Source organism: Protobothrops mucrosquamatus, unplaced genomic scaffold (genome assembly GCF_001527695.2).
Source record: "Protobothrops mucrosquamatus isolate PMUCROS unplaced genomic scaffold, P.Mucros_1.0 scaffold383, whole genome shotgun sequence".
NCBI lineage: Eukaryota > Metazoa > Chordata > Lepidosauria > Squamata > Viperidae > Protobothrops > Protobothrops mucrosquamatus.
The window spans coordinates 217,708-239,933 of NW_015386715.1; the positions used below are offsets into that span (position 1 = coordinate 217,708).

At 37.8% G+C, this 22,226-nt stretch overlaps 2 protein-coding genes across 2 annotated transcripts in view; one reads left to right on the forward strand and one right to left on the reverse strand.

The window, feature by feature from the left end:
- GPR155 (G protein-coupled receptor 155) overlaps positions 1–346 on the forward strand; it is a 27,842-nt gene extending 27,496 nt beyond the window's left edge. The window contains exon 14 of the mRNA XM_029284126.1: positions 29–346. Coding sequence (XP_029139959.1) covers positions 29–197 — 169 coding nt within the window. The 3' untranslated portion in view covers positions 198–346. The remainder of the gene's footprint in view (positions 1–28) is intronic.
- A 4,277-nt stretch (positions 347–4,623) lies between these two features.
- SCRN3 (secernin 3) lies at positions 4,624–22,180 on the reverse strand. Its single transcript, XM_015815896.1, has 8 exons — positions 22,034–22,180; positions 20,421–20,592; positions 18,969–19,150; positions 17,479–17,678; positions 16,018–16,230; positions 13,489–13,651; positions 12,449–12,629; positions 4,624–7,852 (listed from the first exon to the last, which is right to left on the reverse strand). Exons 2-8 carry the CDS (start codon positions 20,589–20,591, stop codon positions 7,697–7,699), a joined length of 1,266 nt encoding a protein of 421 aa, XP_015671382.1. The 5' UTR covers position 20,592; positions 22,034–22,180; the 3' UTR covers positions 4,624–7,696.
- Between the last annotated feature and the right edge of the window lie 46 nt (positions 22,181–22,226).

The window sequence follows — 22,226 nt, forward strand, 5'->3', positions numbered from 1 at the left end:
AAATGGACTTTTTTTTTTTCTCATGTAGGCTTGGATTCCTTTGGGGTGCTAGAACTGTGGAACAGAGGGAGTCATCTGTCCCGGAGGAGATCCGAATGACTTGCCAACAGTTTGTTAATTACCACAGAGACGTGTGTGTGAGAAGCATTGTCCAGGATAGAAGGTGGAGTTGTTCATCAGTGTCAAAAGTGATTTAAATTATTCTAATATTCTGGATATCAATTCGGAAATAAATATTTACAAATCAACAGTTTGTAAATATGGATGGGTACGTACTCTGCATCTGTAAATACCCTTCTTTTTACTAGGAGTATACACAAGACACACGGGTTCCAAACACCACTAAGCAGACAATTGATTGATCTGCAAATATTTATTTCTGAATTTATATTCTTGATATTAACTCTTGGTGTTTAGATATTTTTTTAATTTATGTTATCAAACCATAACGTTATCATGAAGAGATTCTAGCATGTAGTTTTAAATATAGAAATCAAAAGCAGTGTAAACATCTTGAACTAGGAAGTTTAAGCTGATGCTGTTACGAGTACTCCTCGTACTATGGCCAATTACTTAATGACCATTCAAAGTTATGACCTACCTGGAAAAGGGGAATTATGTCCCCGTTAGGATGGTTACCCCCCAACACACACACTCATGTAATCACACTTTGGGCATTTGGTAACACAGCAGCATTTACAAGAGTTTGCAGCATCCCACAGTCATGTAACTTGTGTTTTACAAAGTTTTTGTCAAAAACCGGAAGTTACTTATGGGTTTCAGCAAAACAATGGGTTTGCTTAATACTGCCACATGTCTTTTACGGCCAGCAAATTTGTTTAACAACTGCCACAAAAAAGATAAAATTGGGCAGTCATATGACCAACCCGATTTATGATCATAATAGGCAGGCTCCACTACAGTCATACGTGGAGGACTACCTGCAATGAACAAAAGCAGCCACAGAAGAAGATATTATTATCTGACTTCTTTCATGAAGTGCTCTGTGAAGCCAAGAAAGTTAAGCCTAACTTGTCAATGAGGTGCTTTGCAGTTTTTAGTGATATTTTGAGAAATTTGGTGGCATTCTTAATCTTAGAATCTTCCCTATCTGGTTTTCAGCTGCTGTTTCAACATATTCACATTCTATGTCTCAAATTTAGGATTGCGTATATCCCCAGACTTTCATTTTTGGATATAAAATTCTGTGGAAGTAGCAAATAAACAATTCTTACATATTTGTTCTGCCTTTTACAACTATTTTTAAATTTCTTTATATTTTTTTGAAGAGCCAACGTTAAAAAAAGAAAAAGGGATCAATATTGTTTTTTTAATCACTATCACTGTTTGATCTACATATATTGCAATAAGTGATGTAACCCCTCCTTGTTCTCCTTTTCATCTATATTTCTCTCTTTTCTTCTCAGATGAATGCCTGGCATTAGAACGCTAATGTTTGTTGTTGACCCAGCACTGATTTTGTTATAGGTTCCCATGTTGCGTTAATTAAAATTAACATAAGATGATTAATTAAAAGGCTTTCTTACATAGTCTGTAGGCTGGATTGGCTTAACTTTAGATGATGGAATAGTTGCTTTCTGTATGGTAACATTTAATTAGACAAAAAACCCTGAAGTTCTAGAAAACCCCTTGGAGGAGGGCTTCATGCATTTTTCTTCTATTGACTGAAACGTTGAAGTACCACATCCATTTCAAGGCCTGTTGTGACCATTCCAAGGGCTTCCTGACATTAAGTATGTATGTGGATGCCCAGATGACACTTCTATTGGAAGGAAGAATGTTTTTATACTTGAAAAATAGTTCTACAATTATATGGCAAGATAGCTTGGCTATCACTGTTGGGCGCTTAGTTGAGGCAGGCAGGTCATAGAAAGACTTTCCATAAGGCATGCATTACTTTCATTGTTGACCTCAATCCTTATCCCAGTCATGTATAGTAGAGCATAATGCTGCCTGAGATACTGAGCATTGGCCTAGAGGTGGTTGCACCAGGTTGCATGCGGTTTTCAGCTATGAATGGAGAAAAAAACACTTCCTGGAGTCTGAAATGAATCTGAACCAATTATGTTGTTTCTCAAGATCTTTGTGCATTAGCAATAGCAATAGTACTTAGACTTGTATATCTCTTCACAGTGCTTTACAGCCCTCTCTGAGCAGTCTACAGAATCAGCATATTTTCCCCAACAATCTGGGTCCTCATTTTACCAAACTCAGAAGATAGAAGGCCGAGTCAACCTTGAGCCGATCAAGATCGAACTCCAGGCTGTGGGCAGAGTTAGTCTGCAATACTGCATTCTAACCACTGTGACACCAGGGCTCTTCTTTAGTTAGCTTAATAAGCATTTTAGGACCAAGAGACCCAAATTTAACCTACAAGAGTGGACAAGCTGATTTAATTCTCCCTGAATTTCTTCCTTTTTAGATTGCAAATGGAAGGCTATGAATGTTTTCTCCATAAAAGAAATACCTTGAGCTTATAAAACCAAAAAAAATTAATCAAATGCCGTACTAAACAGCATTTACTAAAGCTCTATGTACTTCAGAAATGATTCAGCCGACAACTGCTCTGAAGAAGTGTGATGAGATAAAAAAAAGAAGCAGCTGCTTTAATGAGTAGCAGTTGTATTTTTTTTCCCAATTTCTATAGAAACCTGGAAAAAAAATATATAAAGGCTCCTGAGCTCTCACTCCTTCCCAGAACATATTTTCAAAATAATTTTTGAAGCATGTACAGCCATTGAATAGAGTATTTAAGCCTTCCACATGCTAGATTAGGACTTTTCCTTCTGAAATAGAATTTGATATGGTTATCATCTAAAATGTTATCATTAATTCTTCTACTACTGTACAGGTAGTCGTTGATTTATGACCACAATTGAGAACAGAATTTCCATTGTTAAGCAAAGCAATTGTTAAGTGAGTCATGGTTGTTAAGTGAATCATTGTAGTTAAGTAAAATCACATCGTCATTAAGTAACTCCAGCTTCCCCTGTTGAAATTGCTGGGAAAGTCGCAAATGGCGATCATGTGACCCCAGGAGACTGCAACCATTGTAAATACAGTCCAAGCATCTGAATTTTGATCACATGACACGGGATGCTCTGATGGTTGTCAATGCAAGGACCGGTTGTATGTCCCTTATTGCCACTGTTAACTTCAAGGAGTCGCTAAACAAATGTTTGTTAAGTCAAGGACTACCTGTATATAATTCCAATGGTAATTTCTGTGACTAAAGATTAATTTCAGATTCTAAGATTATAGATAGCAAACTAATAATAATTTTACACTAACCTTATAAGATGTTCTGCATATCCTAGCTTTCATTAGATGGTTGCATGCATTTTGGCTGATTAAAAAGGCGATTGAGACCTGCCAAAAAGGAAAACATCTTTTAATATATACTTGGCTATTAGTCCTTCTTTTAACAACCTTCTAACTATAATGCTGTCTTTCCTTGTTTTCCCTTGTCTTCATCCAACAAGCAGTGGTGATACGAGATTTACAGAACATGTGGGTGAATCCTTCCTTTGACATACAGGTGTGGCACAAAGACTGTGACTGGAGTCTTCTTCGGCTGTGATCTGGTGAACTGGCTTTTGGAAGTTGGCCTTGCCTTGGACCGCGGGGACGCTGTAGTCTATGGAGAGAGGCTGGTGAAAGGCAACATCATCCAACATATTACCAATGACTTTGAATTTCGGGATGAGCGACTGTATTACCATTTTACAGCTACGACAACTGCAATAAGGGACAGCCGAGGGAATGAAGACGCCCGTGGAAGTTAGCCAAGCCCAAGCCCTCCTACTCGCATGTAATGCACACAGTTTGAGATCCTTTTGCTTATAACGTGGCCGTGTTGATCTCTAACCCAAAGAGAATTAGGTCTTGCATTCTGAATGTTGACTAAGATGAGTTGCTTCAGGGAATTACTTCAAATTGTGAAAGACGTGTAACAGGCTTTGTGCTCAGTTTTTTTTTTTTAAAAAAAGAACCCATAGTTTTTTTAAAAAATAATTTTCTTTCCTTGTCAGTACAGACAATACTGTGGACAAAGCAACTCATTGTTATCATGTGATGTGTTATTATTTTTTTTTAAAAAGGGAACAGTAGATCATTTTGGTGTATGCAGTTCTTACTCTTGTTTTAACTGGGAAATTCTCTTATTTGTACTGGCAAAATAACTGTGTTAAAGGATAGAAATAAGAAATCAGCAAATGAATTTTGCTGTTTATCCTGATTCTTATATGAGTAAGCCAATTTTAACCTTTAAAGCAGTGGTTTTCAACCTATGGGTCGCGACCCCATTTGGGGTCAATCGACCATTTCACGGGGGTCGCCAAGCAAGGCTGTCCGCCATTTTTTTTCCCTTTTCCGGCGGGTGCCTTACCTCCCTTGAGCTGGGCCAGCTGGTGGTCGGCCTGCTCCGTCTCTGCCGCTTGCCAGCTACCCCTCAGCCGGCGCAGGGGGCAGAACCACGCATGCGCGGCGCTCCCGGGCAGGGAAAGTCCTCGACATACGGCCGGTTGGGTAGTCCTCGACTTACGACCGGTTTAGTCCTCGACTTACGACCGGTTGGGGGTCGCATTAAAAAGGTTGAGAACCACTGCTTTAAAGCATACAGGTCTCTGTTTATCCGTCTGTTTGAATCTGAACGAGATTTAAAGCACCATAATTGCGAGCTGGATTTCTTCTTCAAATATAATTTGTTTCATAATTTTTCCCCTTGGTTCATTGATAATAGGCACATGACTACCAAAAATGGACCAATTTATTTCACAGACTGCAATCAGTTGGAGTCTGTAGATGCCATACTTATTTTGTACTTAATAATACCAAATTAATATTTTTTAAATTGTTAAATTGTACTTGAGTACTACTCTTGATATGCAAATTAAAGAACTTGAATTGACTTCTTAAATTTTAATTTTGCAATGCAAATTTTTAAGTATTCGTAGAAATATGTGTGTGTGTGTTTTCACCATAAAAGTAATGTATTTTTAAATGCATATGTTTATCAGAAACTCTGGTAATTTTTTAATTCTTAAGCAGCATTATAGAATAATAAGAACACATGAACATGTTATTGGCCTTTTTAAAGTGAAGAAGAATCCTTAAATATTTTTTCTGAAAAGTGGTTCATCAACAATATTGTTAGAAGAAGCAATTTGTCATGTTTCTTCAACTATTAAGAAGATCTGTTGGTTATCTTTATCTAACCACTATTTTTTTTTACCAGATGCATGGCACATTTATGTATGGGTATGTTTTATATTTATACAAATATAGATTATATTTGGAAGCTGGGCTTATTAAAATTATGGCTATTAACTTATAAAGAGTTAACTCTGTAACACCCTAGAAATAATGAACCTTTCACAATCTTATGTATTCAGACATAAAGAAGTGTGGGGGAATTAGTTTTATTTTTTTACTATCAATACAGGTGAATTGAAATACTGCCAATATTTCTTCTGCATTGCATAAAAAAGGCTACCTTCCAAAATGGGGAAAAAAAGGTTTATATAAAGTCTAATTTGTAAGTTGATCTACAGCTCAAATAAAAAGCGTGCTGTATTACAAAACCCAATTATTTTTTTTTAAATTGGGGAGAGTTATGGTGAAGCATGTTCCTGAAAGTAGTAGACTGATTTTCTTGCTGTTCCAGTTACTCAATAAATACAGCTATACTGACTTGTATAATATTCCTTGTTAAGAGTTGAAGCAAAAAGTTGCACTATATACTTTTCACTGCTTGTGGTTCAATTCTTAAAGTATCCTTAAATTTAGGCTAGATAGACTGTGTTCAAAGATCAATCTATACACTGGGATTATTTAAACATCATTTATTAAATAAATCAGTTGGTTCATACAAATATTAAGCTCCAAATTAACCATAGTTTAAACTATGGCTTAATATAATAGGTGGATTCAAGCTTAAAATCCAAAGTGCCATGGTAGAGTATTCAATTTTAAGTTCGTGACATTCAGTTCTAGGTAAATTATATCTCCCAACATGGGAAGAATGGCATTTCTTTCTTGATATTTTTGCTATTGTGATAGCAATTATTTTATTTTTCATAATATCTGATACTACATAAGAATTTTTTTTTTGCTACGGATGTAATTTCTTGTTAATTCCTTTGTTCTTGAATTCATCATATTTTTATATATACCAAATTGAGACATACAGCTAATTATTAATTGTGCAATTTTATTTACACATTAAAACTTCTACAGTACCTAACTACCATAGGCATAAGATTGCCACCCGAATGAGTTTCTGCCCAAATTTAGGCTTTCAACTCAGGAAATAGCCCCTTTTTAAAATTAAAAGTTATATTTAATTCATTAGACGAATCAGGACTTAAATGTTCCTATGACTTGACTGCATCCTACTTCATACCTTTCTATACCTGGCTCTCAACAGTCCTCCTTTATTACCTGAAAAACATTAATTTTGATTGTTTTTTTAAAACCAATGTTAGCATTCGGCAGCAAAATGTCCTACTTACAAACACTGGGTTTAATTGCTTGAGCTTTTCTTTTCTTCCACTTACTGATGAGAAACCAAAGGAATGAAACCCAACAAGGTCCTATTACCAATGAAGCTTCTCACAAACATTCACTATCACAGTGCTTATATGGTAATCTTTCCCATTAACTACGAATTTTTGTTTTCTGCTGATTATTAGCAATTTTTGCAGAAGTGCGTTGAATTATATTTGACTATCACCAACTTTAGATGATTCTCCAATAAAAATAATGTATAGAAGCAGTGAAATGATGCTATTCAGTGAAGCCTATTCTTCTAATAGGGGCCAAATGCATCTAAATTTCTATTGGATTGTAAAATCCAGTGCATAATGATATTGGAAATAACTTTAACATCCTATTCAAACTATCCTGATGTATCAAGTTTTTAATACAAGCTTTTCAGGACAGAATTTTTATTCTTTTAATCCTTTGTCAAAGACTAAGTCTGTATACCAATTCAAATTATATACAAACATCACTGTATATCTATTGTTATTTTTAGATTAAAGGCACTATCCACGTTTTCATACTTCAGCAACAGAACTGTATAGAACTTTCTTGAATTCTTAAAAGTTGTTTTCTTAAATAATTAAATTTGCATCTGAGAAGCCATTTACAAGAAAATGGAAAATGTGCTGTAGTTTACAATCCTTTGTTTTCTCAACATTCACTTGAGTCTTTACAATATTTTGGGGTTAATTTGGTTAATACATATTAATTCCAGAATTAGCTATTTCACTTATTTGTTTTATTTATTTTGCTTCTTGTCCAATTAGATTTTTAAATGTTGAAGTTGCTGGGAGTTGAGCAACATATAAATTATTGTTATTAACTCTGCTTATTAAATGTGTATGACACTTGGCCATTAAGTGTATGCAATACCAACCAAATACAGGCTGAAAATATATGCAAAGTAAACAAAAAAACTAGTAATTTTGTAGATGTTTTAAACTTTGGATGGCTGCATGTCACATTTTAAATTAGCAATTATGTTCTATTAAGGCTAATGCCAATATTTTATCTTCCAGCTAGCTTACACATAATAAATGCTATTTGGCCAGAAGTAGCATTGTACAAGGAATAAAGCAGTTTTGGAAAATAGCACTTGGATTAATAAAAGGAAACATCTGCAGATATTTTGTCAGGCATATATACGTATTTCTTCTTCAACACAATCTGAAAAAAGATTAACTGCTTGATCAACATTCAGGAATCCATTCTGGAGAATATGCTCCATCTCATCAATCTTTGTTTTCTCCAATTTGTGGATCTGTTCCATGATCAGTTCGGCCTTTTCCTATAAAACATATTTGAAAATAGAACCAAATATAAATCTTCTGCATAGCAAATGCTTGCTACAATTAATCTTACATGAGAGTTGGTGTGATCTAGTGATTATAATGTTAGACTATATAGAAACCCAAATTATAGTTCATCTTCAGCCATAGAAAGTCACATGCTGACTTTTGTCCAGTCACTTGCACCCAGAAAAATTTCACTGAATTGTTTACTTTATTGATGTATTCACCACATTTCCACATCACCCATCTCATTTAAGTGATTCTGAGCAGTTAACAATAGAAAATTGCTGTGAGGAATAAAGCAGCACCATGTACATTGTTGTGAGCTGAATAAAAAGTGAGATATAAATTAAATATGTTTTAAACAAGTAACATAATGGGGAAAAAAGAGGGAAAGGTTTGCAACAAATGTTGAGTCTTCAAATAAATTATGAATCCCTTAACAAGCTCTTGCTTAAGACTCCAATCAATCTGAGAAGCAGCCTCTTGCTTAACGCTTTTTAAAATTCTGCATTTTTAGAAGGTGTTAAATGGTCAGATGTAAGGCTAGTGGCTTTGCACTTAAAGCAGATAGTCCTCGACTTACAGCCATAATTGGGACCAAAATTCCATTGTTAAGCAAGGCTGTATGTTAAGCAAGGCTGTATGTTAGGCTGCAGAATGGGACAACTGGCAGCCCCAAAGGATCTCACCCGATGAGACTTTCCCGGATCTCTCTCTTTTTTTTTTTAGCTTACAATCCTTCATATTCAAAGCTACACAGTTGCTCTGGGGTACATGGAGGTGTATACCTAGCATCTATCCACAGGTAGATAATAGATGATGACATAATAAAAAATGTCATGAATCATTTCCTGTGCTGTCATTTGACTGAGCTATATAGTCTCAGTCAACGGGCTACCTCTGAGTGTAGGCCCAGCTTTTCAAGTGAAGGCATCACATTGGGAGCTTCGTCCTTGTTGAAAGTGCTGATGATCCCGGTAAGGAAACAGTTTGGAAAGGATGACCCAATGGGTCACAGGCCTCCTAGATATTTAAAAGTTTAACAACAGCAGAGATCCCAAAGGTACTTTTTTCAAAAGGCAACTGGACTTCATTTTTCCTTTAAAGATATTTCGCTTCTCATCCAAGAAGCTTTTTCAGTTCTTAGACAACAGCAGAGTTCCAATTGTGATGCGATGCTCAGAATGTCTTCTCCTACACCAGGGGTAGGCAACCTTGGCTTTGCTATGCTATGCTGACTCAGGAATTCTGGGAGTTGAAGTCCATGAGTCATAAAAGAGCCAAGGTTGCCTACCCCTGCTCTAGGGCATAGAAGCATTCATGGAAATAAAGGTGGCAGAGACTGGCATTCTGCTTTGCAGCTCACCAGGTTTTTATTGCATTTTTTGCTTTCAGTATTGATTGTTGGCATCCCAATTGGGTGGCAGACACTTTGGTGGATGTCTGTAAAACTCTGGTTGTCCTTATCTTAAAGGCAAAACTTTGGAGAGAAAAGCTGGGAATATCAATAGTTAAATTTCTTTTTCATACAAAGCTTCTCATTATGTTTGCAAATTTTATTAATACAGTTGTGATGTCATGCGACCTCACAAGCAAGGTACTGCCTAAACTGTGAGAAAGCAACTTGGACTCTCTTTACAGTTTGGCATTTGGGAACAAAGTGAGAACATTTCTGACACACTGCATCCAAAACTTTACCTCTAGAAATTGTTTTGAATTCTTTGTTGTCTGTTGTGGTATGAAAGAGAAAAAAGTTTTATGGACTTACGAAGAAAGACTCTTCACAGGGAACATTTATGGCCAAATATATAGATTATTATAGATAGTTCAAGAGATCCATTGCTGTATCCTCTACTTAATAGGATTTAAACAATTTCAGGATTAATATTGTTTTAATATGTTAATGTTTTATTTTGTTTGTATTGATTGTAAGCCTCCTACAGTTGCTTCTAGGTATGATGGGTCACATATAAGTTAAACAAATAGAATAACAGAATAGGAAGAGACCTTGGGGGTCTTTTAGTCTAACCCCCTGCTCAGGCAGAAAACTCTATGCCATTTCAGATAAATGGTTGTCCAATCTTTACTTAAAAGCCTCCGGTGTTGGAGCACCCACAACTTCTGAAGGCAAGCCATTCCACTGATTGTTCTTAACTGTCAGGAAATTTCTTCTTAGTTCTAGGTTGGTTCTCTCTTTGATTAGTTTGCATCCATTGCTTCTTGTCCTGCCTCCAGGCGCTTTGGAGAATAGCTTGACTCCCTCTTCTTTGTGGCAGCCCTTGAGATATTGGAACACTGCTATCATGTCATCCCTAGTCCTTCTTTTCATTAAATTAGACATACCCAATTCCTGCAACCGTTCTTTGTATGTTTTAATCTCCTAAATCAACTTTACTGCTCTTCTCTGCACTCTTTCTAGAGTCTCAACTTCTTTTTTTATATCATGGTGGCCAAAACTAGATAGAATATTTTAAGTGTGGGCTTCGATGTAAATAATATTGAAAAGAAAGAGCACAGTGGCTCATGTGGTTAGGATGCTAAGATGACAATTGGCAGGCTCACGTTCAAGATCCGGTTGTTGCTGCTGCGGGACTGAGTGAGCTCCTGTCACTCGCTACAGCTCCTGCCGACCCATCAGTTCGAAAGCGGGCAACCAGATGGGTATCACTTTGGTAGGCAACTTAATGAGGATATGAAAGGAGTCACCAACTGGGCATCCTCTGGGCAGCGGTGATGTCACTGGCTAATGCTTTCAACCTGGAAGCACCTTGGTGCTCCCTAAATGACTGTAGTAATACCCTGAAGAGGAAGGATCTGAAGTACCCCATCTAGGTACTTAGAAATGGCTTGAAACATCTATTAAGGGCATCCAGGATTTCAAAGGACAATATTCTAAAGCAGGGGTAGTCAACCTTGGCTCTTTTATGACTCGTGGACTTCAACTCCCAGAATTCCTGAGCCACCATGGCTCAGCTTGGAAACCTCTCCCTTTCCCCTCAGCATGGCTGGCTCAGGAATTCTGGGAGTTGAAGTCCACGAATCATAAAAGAACCAAGGTTGACTACCCCTGTTCTAAAGCATCAAAACAAGCATGATAAAACAGTTGGGAGGGAAGGATTTGGGTAGAACCTGGTGGCTTTGAAAGAAGCTTAAGGATAGATTACTTTAAGCATCTTTAGCAAGTTTCAGAGAGCATGGTTCTACTGCATCCAGAATAGGGGTGCAAGCATGGCTACAAAGATCTCTGAAAAGTCTCAGACATGAATCCTTGAACGAAGCCAGAAACAATCTGGGAGAATGACTCCAGGAATCCATACAAAGTGTTCAGAACGGATGTCCTGAAGAATCCAGGCAATATGTGAATAAGTGGCTTGATATAGCCTTCAATCACCTCCAAAAGGAAAAGCCTGAAACATCCCATCTATGTTTGGAGGAGTGGCTGGAAGCATCTAGACAAGGTCTGCAGGGGGAAATATTTAAAGAGATGACAGGCAAGAAAGATTCTGAAATATGGAGGACAAAAGCACGTTTACAAAGGAATTCCTTCTCACAGAAAACAGGTATGTAAAGAGCCAACATATATTAAAGATGGACCAATTCCTGTTTTTTCCCCTCTCTATTCCTTATATATTGAGCCAAAAGGGAAACTGTTTCATTTCTAGTTCTGTCTAGCAAGATTTCTTCAAAGGGGAATTAAAAAGGAAGAGGACATAACAACTATTTGTTTGAAATGAGTTTCAGGGAACAAAAATCTATTTAATCCAGAACCAGAATTTAAGTATGTTAAGCTAAAAAATGAAAAACATAGGCCAGAGGAAATAGTTAAAGCCACAACCCAGAAGTTACAAAAGGAAGAAGGAGAGCTTGAATGCGAAAGGAAGAAGACTGTGAGGACAAAAGGCACATGAAGGAAGTGAACTGCAGCTAATGAAAGCTTATATAATGAATTTCATTTGAATGTAGAGACTCAAGAATACAAAAGCTGTGTCTGAGGAATTAAGAAGTAAAAATGATCTGAAGATTGTCACAGGATCTCTTGCAAATAGGTGAAATCTAAGATTTGGGGTTTTTTTAAGACTTGTATATAGTGGTTTGTGATATAATCTGGATATTACTTTTATTTGGTAAGATTCACGAGAGTTGCAAAAAAGTACTGAACTTTCTAGAAGGAGAGCCGTGTTAGGAGTCTGGAAACAGCTTTTCCGACTAACAAATTTAATAAAATTAGCCTTTTAATAAGATTTGCTAGTTGGAAAAGGTGGTACCAGATTGCTTTCAAAAAAGAAATGAAATTTATCTGAGAACTGAAATAAATTAATTTAATAATGATATGAAAACCACTAAGAAATAGGTTCTACTGTTCTATCAAATTATATTTAATGTGTGGCTGTTAAAAGTATAGTTATGAAGAGTTTTTTGGGAGTTTACTGAGAATGTATAAAACCTGCTCTGACTTTCATAAATTCATGTTAACCCTATGACTGAAAATTGATCTGCCAGAACAATTTTTCAATGTCTATCAGCTCATACCAACACAAAGTTCTTACTTTGAATTTCAAAATTAAATCACAATTCCAAGAACAACCCACCTTTGAGGACTCCATCATGGCAACTGCCTGTTCATGTTTTTGATAGAGCTCATGTCTCCTATCTGGCTTTGTATGAAATCGTGGCTTCTTTTTAACTGGATCCTCAGGGCCAAATACTGGAGAGCTGGTTTTTAGAAGCTGGGTAATATTTTCCACAAAAATGAAAGGTTTAAAAACAGACCTGCAAAATAAAATGAAAATAAGCAAATATGCAAATTAGTTGCTACTTTCACATTCCAGGGTTATATTTCATTCAGCATAAGTTCCAGGAGAACCTAAATTTTCATATCAATTCTCTCAATCACAGTCTAGTTGATTGGGTCGAAAAGTTTCTGGAATCAAGAAGATGGCTTCTCAGCAGATAAAGAGTCCTAGTGTACTTTAAAAAAAAGAAGGCTTCCAGCCCAAAACTACTGAAGCATTAAATGCCTTTCCTGTTGCAGAATTGGCTTAAGATGAATCAGAAATTTTATCAGATTCTTTAATCCTGTACTTTTCTAAAGCTTCTACTGATCTTTACTTACCCTGGGTCATATTTAGTACTTCTGGAAAGGTTTCAAGCCTTTTGTTTACAGATTATGCGTCTATAGATTATGTTGATTGATTACGCAGCTGTAGATTATGCAAAAGAGACAATCAACCAGCCCCAAAGAGAAAAAGATTCCAGCACCTCCCCACCAATAATCAGCACTCAGATCAGCATAGATTAACTCCAAGGTCACCTTCAGACCAACAATCAAGTAAGCAATACCCCAATCAAGAAACTGCCAAAAAGCCATTACTAAACAGCCCAACCAAAGAATCCCTAAGACCACCCCCACCCACACAGAACATCAGCATATAAACTGACAGCAAACAGCACTTTTTACTACCACTAATGATGATACTTATCATAATTAGGGTGATGAAAGGTATGTAAGAAAACAAGCAAGCTCAGAGAGCATCAAGGACCCCCTCATTTCAAGCCTTTTATTTAAAATGGCAAAAAAATAAGGAAATGGTTAAGATTTTGTTCTTAGGACACATTTTATCTGCATTACCTATCAGGATCTGGAGTTCCAGTGAAGAAATGAATACAAGGGAGACTAGGGTCTTGGGGAAGTATAGAAACCATGCTTCCCGTGGTCATGAAGGCACCTTCCATGTTAAGACCACTCTCTTTATCTCGAAGAATTGTCATCATTGTCTCAGCTGTTATGTTGCCTAGATAAGATAGGTTATTTGTTTAATACTGTATATACCACCCATTTAATATTTATGCAAAATTGCTAAAAGGCAGGAATAAAGCAACTAGTATATTGATAAGAAATGGCAACACGGTAACTTTTTTCTTTTCAACTTTAAATTTTAAAGTAACTGCTAAATACTTACCTGTTTACTCTGGCAACCCCTGGAATTTTTGTGGCCCTGCTGTATTTGTTATGGTTCATCACACAGCCAGACAGATGTTCAGACTGGATTTGTCTGACTAACGAGTTCTTCCCAAGGACCTGATATATGCTATTACTATTACTATTATTTAATTTTAGAAATATTGTTTTAAGCTTTTAATTGTGGTTTATTGTTGGGAGCCAGCCTAAGTACTGTGAAGTGATAGTGCAAGGAGTACCTCTAAATAAATAAATGTGCTTGGTATCTTTTTCTCAAATGAGAGGATATGAAAAGCACCATTTTGTTTCCGCTTCTAACAACAACAACAAAAAAATTGGATCACACCTGCAGTTTCTGTTGTAGAGAACAGAAGTCAAATGGGCTTCTGGTTATGCAGAGAAAAAGGTAACAAAAAATCCTGCAGGAAAAAGTAAGTAGAGCAAAACAGGAAAATATAAGAAAGCAAGGTGGAGAAAGAGGTGTTCCATGAAAATGAGAGATGAAGCAGAAGGCAAAAAAGAAGAGCAGAAGAAGAAGAAGAAGAAGAAGAAGAAGAAGAAGAAGAAGAAGAAGAAGAAGAAGAAGAAGAAGAAGAAGAAGAAGAAGAAGAAGAAGAAGAAGAAGAAGAAGAAGAAGAAGAAGAAGAAGAAGAAGAAGAAGAAGAAGAAGAAGTAGTAGTAGTAGTAGTAGTAGTAGTAGTAGTAGTAGTAGTAGTAGTAGTCAAGGTATATATGCACATGATCAAGAGTTGGATGTAGGCTGGAGATTAGACAGTCTTGAAATAATCAGCGAAATCTCTGATCTCAGGCATCTGTAAATCTAAAAAAATCCACTTTCTTTGCATGGTGACAGTCACTTTTCCAATCTAGATTTTCAGCATATCTTCCTGTAAATTCAGAATATTCAGTAACCATTTTAAAATAGCAATTGCAGTATTTAAGGTAATTCCTTTGTATCAATTTTAGAAGTTTTCCTCTTAAATAAATGAAAATAAAATATTAAGAGACCAGGGAGGTTTACAACAACGATTTTCTCTCAACTAAGTTAAAAAAAAAAACTCCTGAATTGACTGATCACTTGATCACCCGGTGTGACTTAAAAGTGATTCAGGTAAGTACCTGAAAAATAGGGATTTAGCAGAAATATACTAATAGAACTCCAAAACATCCTTAACCTTAAACAAGCATTAAAAAGATGTTCAGCTTGAAGAACCTGCTATTCTGCCAATGAATGAAATTTGCATGATTACAGGGCAATCACACAGGCAAGGAATCCCCAGTAAAATGAATATTGAAACAGAAGGGTGCAACTGTGTTTGGCTTATTTTTTTTTTCAAAGCACACATTCCAATTTGTATGTTGAAGCTGATAGTAGCAAGGGAGAAATATGACCTTTTCCCTGACTCCGTCATTTTGGAAACTCTAATAACGCTTCAAAGAAGAAATATTTCAAAGTGGTGTGTCCCCTCCAAATGTGTGGTTAACACTGCAACTCCAGAATCCGTGGGCAGCAGGGCCATTGATTACACTGTCTGAGAATCTGGAGATGTGCAACCTGAGCACATGAAGAGATCAGACTGGAAAAGGCAGCCTTAGAGAATGTGTTTCTGGCAGGATATTTTTGGATAAACACAGAAATCGTGTTTTAAATAATATAAACAGTGGGAAAGAGATGGGGCAGAAAATAGATATGGGGAAAGAGAGACAGGTGGAAAAGAGAAAGACAGAAAAACTTTAAAATTGCTAAAGGGCTTAAGTTGCCAATTCAGGGGGTATTCTATATCTAGAAAGTATCGGAACTCCTTGCATAGACAAATAATAAATGGATAATACATTTTAATGTTGTAAGATCCCTTGCTGCATTTGATTCAGGAACTATGTAGATGATCCAAGTTATCCAGTACATAAAACTATGGTAAAACATCAGAAAAGAGACTTAAAAACAGTATTTTAGGATCTAGTCTGGGCCCTCACTGAGACAGAGGTTTAGTCTTCCAAGCTTTTAAACTCGTGCTGGAGCCCATCTTCAGGGGATGTCTATTCTAAAGTTCCCTGAGGATGGGCTCCAGCATGAATTTTATCCATTTATCCTGTTCTTTCAGATTATATATAGAATATATATAGAATCTCATTAAACACTACATCCAAATCCAACTATAAAATGCAGCTATAAGATCTTCTATAACTTAACAGAGGTACCTGCATATTTCTTTAGTAGTTTATAGCCTTCACAGTATCTGCCCCTTGCAGTTGTCATTCTGGCAGTATTCACATATGAGTACGTGGCAGCAAAATCAAATACTTCTTTACCATCCCACCAGCCTTTGCTTAAAGCATAATTCCTTAGCTCTGGATGTTCACGGTCAATTTCTGTTGTGATGGATAGCTGGTTGGAAATATTCCGTGTTCCTTCTGTTTAAAAGGGAGAGGAAAACATGCTATTACACTTCTAAATGTTTCTGCCCCAAACTGACCTACTTAAAAATTATTAAACTGAGATGTCTAAATTTACTGTTAGAAATTTGGGAAGAAGCTACTGTAAATCCCACAATATGAATGTTGACTGCTTCTTGACCCACTCCTTCCTCATTTGCAATAATTATATTTGGCCATAATAAACACACTGGGCCAATTATAAACTAGACTTTTTCTCCCAGCTAAAACTAAATAACCAACAAATATCAATTTAAGCACTAGCACTAACTGAAAACCATGACTGGAAAAAAGAAATTAAGCACATGATCAGAAGAAAGCAGCCAGATCTTGGCAACTGAAATGGGGGCCAGTTTTTAATATAATGCTGAGATTTTTCATTACAACTGTTCACCAACTTATTTTTTTAAAAAAAGATGAGGATAAGGCATGTTGCAAGGAACTGCTAATCCCCCCCCCCTCCATTTGCCTCAGAGGATCATGGAATGTATGGGCAGAAAGAATAATTTCTAAAATGTTTTCCTTTTCTCACCCATTCTCTTTTTCTTCAGTGCTGAAGAAATCTGAAGAAAGGGAAGTAAGTTGCCGCAGAAGCCTTTCAGGCTTAAATGAGGATTATAGCTGCTTTTTATTTTTAAAGGTTCTGCTGGCAGAGAATCCAGATTGTAACTGAGCTGAAACAGGCTTGCTTTCTGTAAAAACTGTAATAGCATTAGTGACATCACTTTTATCAGTATAGCACTGGAGAGAGAGGAGAGAGGAGAGAGAGGAGAGAGAGGGAGAGGGAGAGGGAGAGGGAGAGAGAGAGAGAGAGAGAGAGAGAGAGAGAGAGAGAGAGAGAGAGAGAGAGAGAGAGAGAGAGAGAGAGAGAGAGAGAGAGAAAGAGAAAACTGTGTGTAAGTAAATAGTTAGGTAGACAGACAGATGATAGATCAGGAGTGTCAAACTCGCTGCGTCGCGTGACATGTTGCGATGTATCGCAACTTTTTTCCCCTTGCCGGAGCTGGGGTGGGTGCAGCTTCTGCATGACACATCCGGCCCGTGGGCCGGCAGCTTGACACCCTGGATTAGATGATAGATGATACTGTAGATGACAGATATAGACAGACAGAGATAGATGACAGGCAGGCAGGCAGGCAGACAAACAGGCAGACAGACAGATATGACAGATAGACAGACATTGTCCAGTGAGAAGTCTTAAAATTGAATAAAGGTTATTATTTATACCTTTTACTTTCTCTGCAGCCCAGTGCTTTCCAGATGTTTCCAGAATCCAAGCTTCTTTTCTGTCCGTTATCAAAAAGCTGTTATGGTAGGTAAATGTCATTTGACTTTCCATACAGTTTCCACCTTGATTATACTTGTCCACCAATTCAACGATAACACCGACAGCTTTTTCTGCAGTATCTGCTCTTTCAAGTCCAAGCCTAAAATCAAATCAAAGGGTTTTAGCATTCTGTAACTTTCTTCAACTTCAAAAGACAGAATTTGCACCTGCTCATTTATTTCTCAATCTGGGCTCATGTTCAGAACCTTAAAACAAAGTTTTTGGGATGAAAACTATCACACACACCTACACAACATCCTAGCAACTACAGAACTGCCATGACAGAGGTGCCATTTGTCTGTTTGTCCATGCAAAAGTTTCCTACAGACATCCTTGAACTGGTAGGCTGTCTATAGGGAAACCAGATTTTATGAACTACAAATGACTTATGACCACAATTAGGAGTGGAACTTCTGTTGCTAAGTGATCTAGCCATTAAGTGAAAAATGGCTGATTTTACGACCTTTTTTGTTGTTGTAGTTGTTAAGCAAATCACTGCGGTCACTAAGGGAATCCAACTTCCCCCATTGACTTTTCTTGTCAGAAGTACCTGGGAAAGTCACAAATGGTGATCATGGGACCCTAGGATACTGCAACCGCATAAATACAGTACATTCCAACTGCTAAGTGCCCACATTTTTGATCATGTGACTGTGGACCCTCCGAAGGTTGCCAATGTGAGGAACGGTTGCAAGTCATTTTTTTCAGCACTGTCATAACTTCAAGTGGTCATTAAATGAATGGTCATGGGTCAATAACTACCTCTAGTGCAGTGGTTCTCAACCTTTTTAATGCCGCGACCCCCAACCGGTCGTAAGTCGAGGACTAAACCGGTCGTAAGTAGAGGACTACCCAACCGGTCGTAAGTCGAGGACTTTCCCTGCCCGGGAGCGCCGCGCATGCGTGGTTCCGCCCCCTGCGCCGGCCGAAGCGTAGCTGGCAAGCGGCAGAGACGGAGCAGGCCAACCACCAGCTGGCCCAGCCCAAGGGAGGTAAGGCACCCGCCGGAAAAGGGGGAAAAAATGGCGGACAAAAAAAATGGCGGACAGCCTTGCTTGGCGACCCCCGTGAAATGGTCGATCGACCCCAAATGGGGTCCCGACCCATAGGTTGAGAACCACTGCTCTAGTGTCTTGTAGCTTTCATAGTTTCTGGACCAGGTCTATGTAGTTCCTTCAAAAGCTAGGTTTTAGTTTTCCATTTTAGCAGCACAATTCTGCATTAAGCCCCCATTTACCCCATAAACTCTCCAGGTCAAATATTAGTGTTGTTTATTTTCCATCTCATACAGTAGTTTCCAGAGGTGGCTGTTTGACAAAGCACCACAAGTAAAAACAACCAATTAGTTTCCACTTGGTTTCACATCTTATCCAGCAGACTTAATGACAACCTGACAAGGTCCATGCCAAGGAGTGCTTCATCACTGCAGACGTCTTCTTTTCCCCATACGGCTTCATTCCCAATGCAGACTCCACATTCATTGGCTCCCATTTCAGCACCCCATAGCCAGGATGGACGGCTCAGGACAACTGCGTACGTTTTTGGTACTTGTTCGATTTCTATGTAAGTACACTGCAGGAATGATAATTTCAAAAATATTTTATGAATTACTTTTTAAATCACATACAACAGATACAGTACTTCTCCGCACTTTTATTATAATGCTCTGGGAGCCTCATAGCTCTCACTGGAATTATAAGATTCTTTTGAACAAAATGGTCCTGGAATTTAGAGGTTCCAGTGGAAGGCAACGAGAGCAAAAATCTGACTGCCCTCACAAATTTGTTCGTATTGTCTAAAAATATAGCAAATTATGGGCTCAAATCCTTCCTTCAATACCATTTTTTTTCTTATGAAAACTACATCTAAATTCAGCGGAACTATTTTCATGCAAGATTTTATGTTTAAATTCAGGATAAATGGCTACAGACCGGAATTAGAAAGGAATTCCAAGAAGTCGATAAAGTGTTTTTCAAACAAGCAACCGCCCTAAGTGGAAGAAAGGAGACCTATACCCCTAAAATATATCCTAAATATTCTAAGCTAGAGAATATATTTTGTTGGAATGGCCTTGAATTGTCTATCTCTTGCTGTACAAGGTAAGGAGAAAAATCATTCAAATTTAGATGTTCTGATATTCTATACCAAACCAAATATTGATGAAAAGGATTAAATAATGTACTTGCTTGCAAAAGTTCTTAAATACCACATGCCTGAAATTATGGAGAACTACTTCCGTTTGGTGCAAATAATAGTAACCAGAGTCATACACATTGTGCTGAACCATTGTTTGCTTAATCATGGTTTGGTTACAACTGGCTTGGATTAAATAATGAATTAAATCATAAACCACAGTTTATACATTGTAATGGCCGAGTTCGCAGAATACACAAAACCCGAATTCAGACAAATCATACCATGGTTAATTGCAACCTTTAGCCAAAACCTGACAGCTAATTTGTATTCTCCACTGATCAGATTTGGAATCAGACAGATTTTGATGGCTGGGCAACTTCCATTCTTGGCTTACAATTTCAATCCAGTATAGGTGTCTACTAGAATCTTCAATGATGCAAAAATGATGAAAGATACATCATGACAAAATAAATCTCTTTTTCTTTTGTACCTGTGTCCAGATTTGACTGTAAGTTTACAGGTCACATAGTTTGCATCAAAAATACACATTTCATCATTCCAATTCTATGTAGATATCTATGCAGGCAAGCTATACAATTGCACAAGCATGTGATTTTGGATATAAATATGTTTATTTTATCTTTTAAGTTTCTCAGATAAAACTTCCCAATAGGTTTTATGACATTTCTAGAAATGTTGCTCTTACCTCAATTTTTTGTCCCGGATCATGAACAGCAGCAGGAAAAAACACAATCTCCTGGACTTCATCAGAAGGCCTATCAGAATTTTTTCCAAAAATGACTTGGCCACCTAGTGTGGCTGGAGGCAGAGCCACAAAAGTATCACAGGAAAGGGGTTCAGCAATACTATTAGCCATCCTGAAAAATAAAGTAATAAACAATCACATCTCTCTGATTGCTCAATAACTGATAAACCACTATCATATTTTCCCTTGGGATAAATATTTTACGAAAAATATAGTGTTCATTGTCCAAGATAACACATGCCCCTATAACAAATTCTCTCTCAAATATATGGACTAAATAAATCATTGAACAGAGCTACATGTGTCTAGACTAGTGTTTCCAACTTTAGCAACTTTTAAGATATATAGACTTCAACTCTCAGAATTTCCCAGCCAGCAAAGTTTAGAAACACCGATCTAGAGATCAGGAGAATTTTAGATCTTTTAGAGACATCCATCATTCAACCATTTTTCCCACTCTTTATTACTGACAAAATTATTGAAATTTCCATAGGTTCTAGAGAAAAGATTATCCATGATTCAATTTCATCTTAAAGTGGATTTCTCTGCCCACTTGAATTACAAAATAGGCTGCGTGAATGCAGATGCTTTTTGAGATCAGATGCCAGGCACATAAGTAAATACTATATACGGAAGCCAGTTTGGTTAAGTAGTTAAGGTGCTAACCTAGAAACTAGGAGACAGTGAGTTCTAGTGTCTTCCTTGGGCATGAAAAACTAACTTGGGTGACTTTGGGCCAGTCACTCTTTCTCAGCCTAACTCATCTTGCAGGTTTGTTCTTATGAGGAAAATAGGAGGAGGGAGTATTGTTATGTTTGTTACCTTCTATATAAAAAAGGTAGGGGTTTTTGTTTTAATGGAATAGGCAGCAGGAGGAGGAGCCTATCAAGGGAAAACTGCAGTTGCACATAAGAAACCAGAAGTGGGAAGGAAAGAAGGAAGGGAAACATAGCCAGGCTAAATCAAGCGACTGTCAGAAAGACAGAGGAGGCAACTCCATCCACATTCTCCACTAGCACAAGTTTGTCCCAAACATTGCAAGGAGGTTGCTTTTCCCACCCTGGATGCTTCTCAGAACTGGGCTGGTGGAAGACCAATAGGGGAAGATTTGTTTTCAAAACCACAGCAACCCCACTGCTTACTGATTAGCTTCTAGGCAGCTTACACGAATAACAATAGATAAAACAGGCTTTTAGGGAGCCACAACACGAGTTGCTAAGGTTAAGGCCCTACATTTTAGAGTACAGGCTTCCTTTCTTCCCCTTAGGGCGGCTGCTATCCCAGTTTTATTATCTTTGAGAAATACCCCATCAACTTCTTGGAATTCCTTTCTAATTCCAGTCTGTGGCTCCTTATCCTGAATTTAAAATTAAAATCTTGCACGAAGATGCGGTTCTGCTGAAACTTGCAGCTAAATTTGCAACTACAACTCCTGCCTCTGCTCTACGCTGGGGCGTCGGTTCCCTTTTAACCATTCTGGCTTGCCGAGCCCTGTTTTATGGCTTTACGTGTCTAAACCAGAGCCTGCTAGCTTGCGCAACCCAGACCCTCACCCAGAGTCGCTTTCTTGCTCCCGCAAAGCCCTACGTCAGACCCCACAACTCGGCCTGGCGTCGCCGCCTTTGCCTTGCGCGTTGCAGGCGCCGCGCTGATGCTTTTTCCGCCCTTCCAGTTCGCCCTGCAAAGGCAGCTTCCCGGCCTTCTCCGCCAGCTGCAGGAAACGGCGCTGTTTGCCGCTCTCGCCCC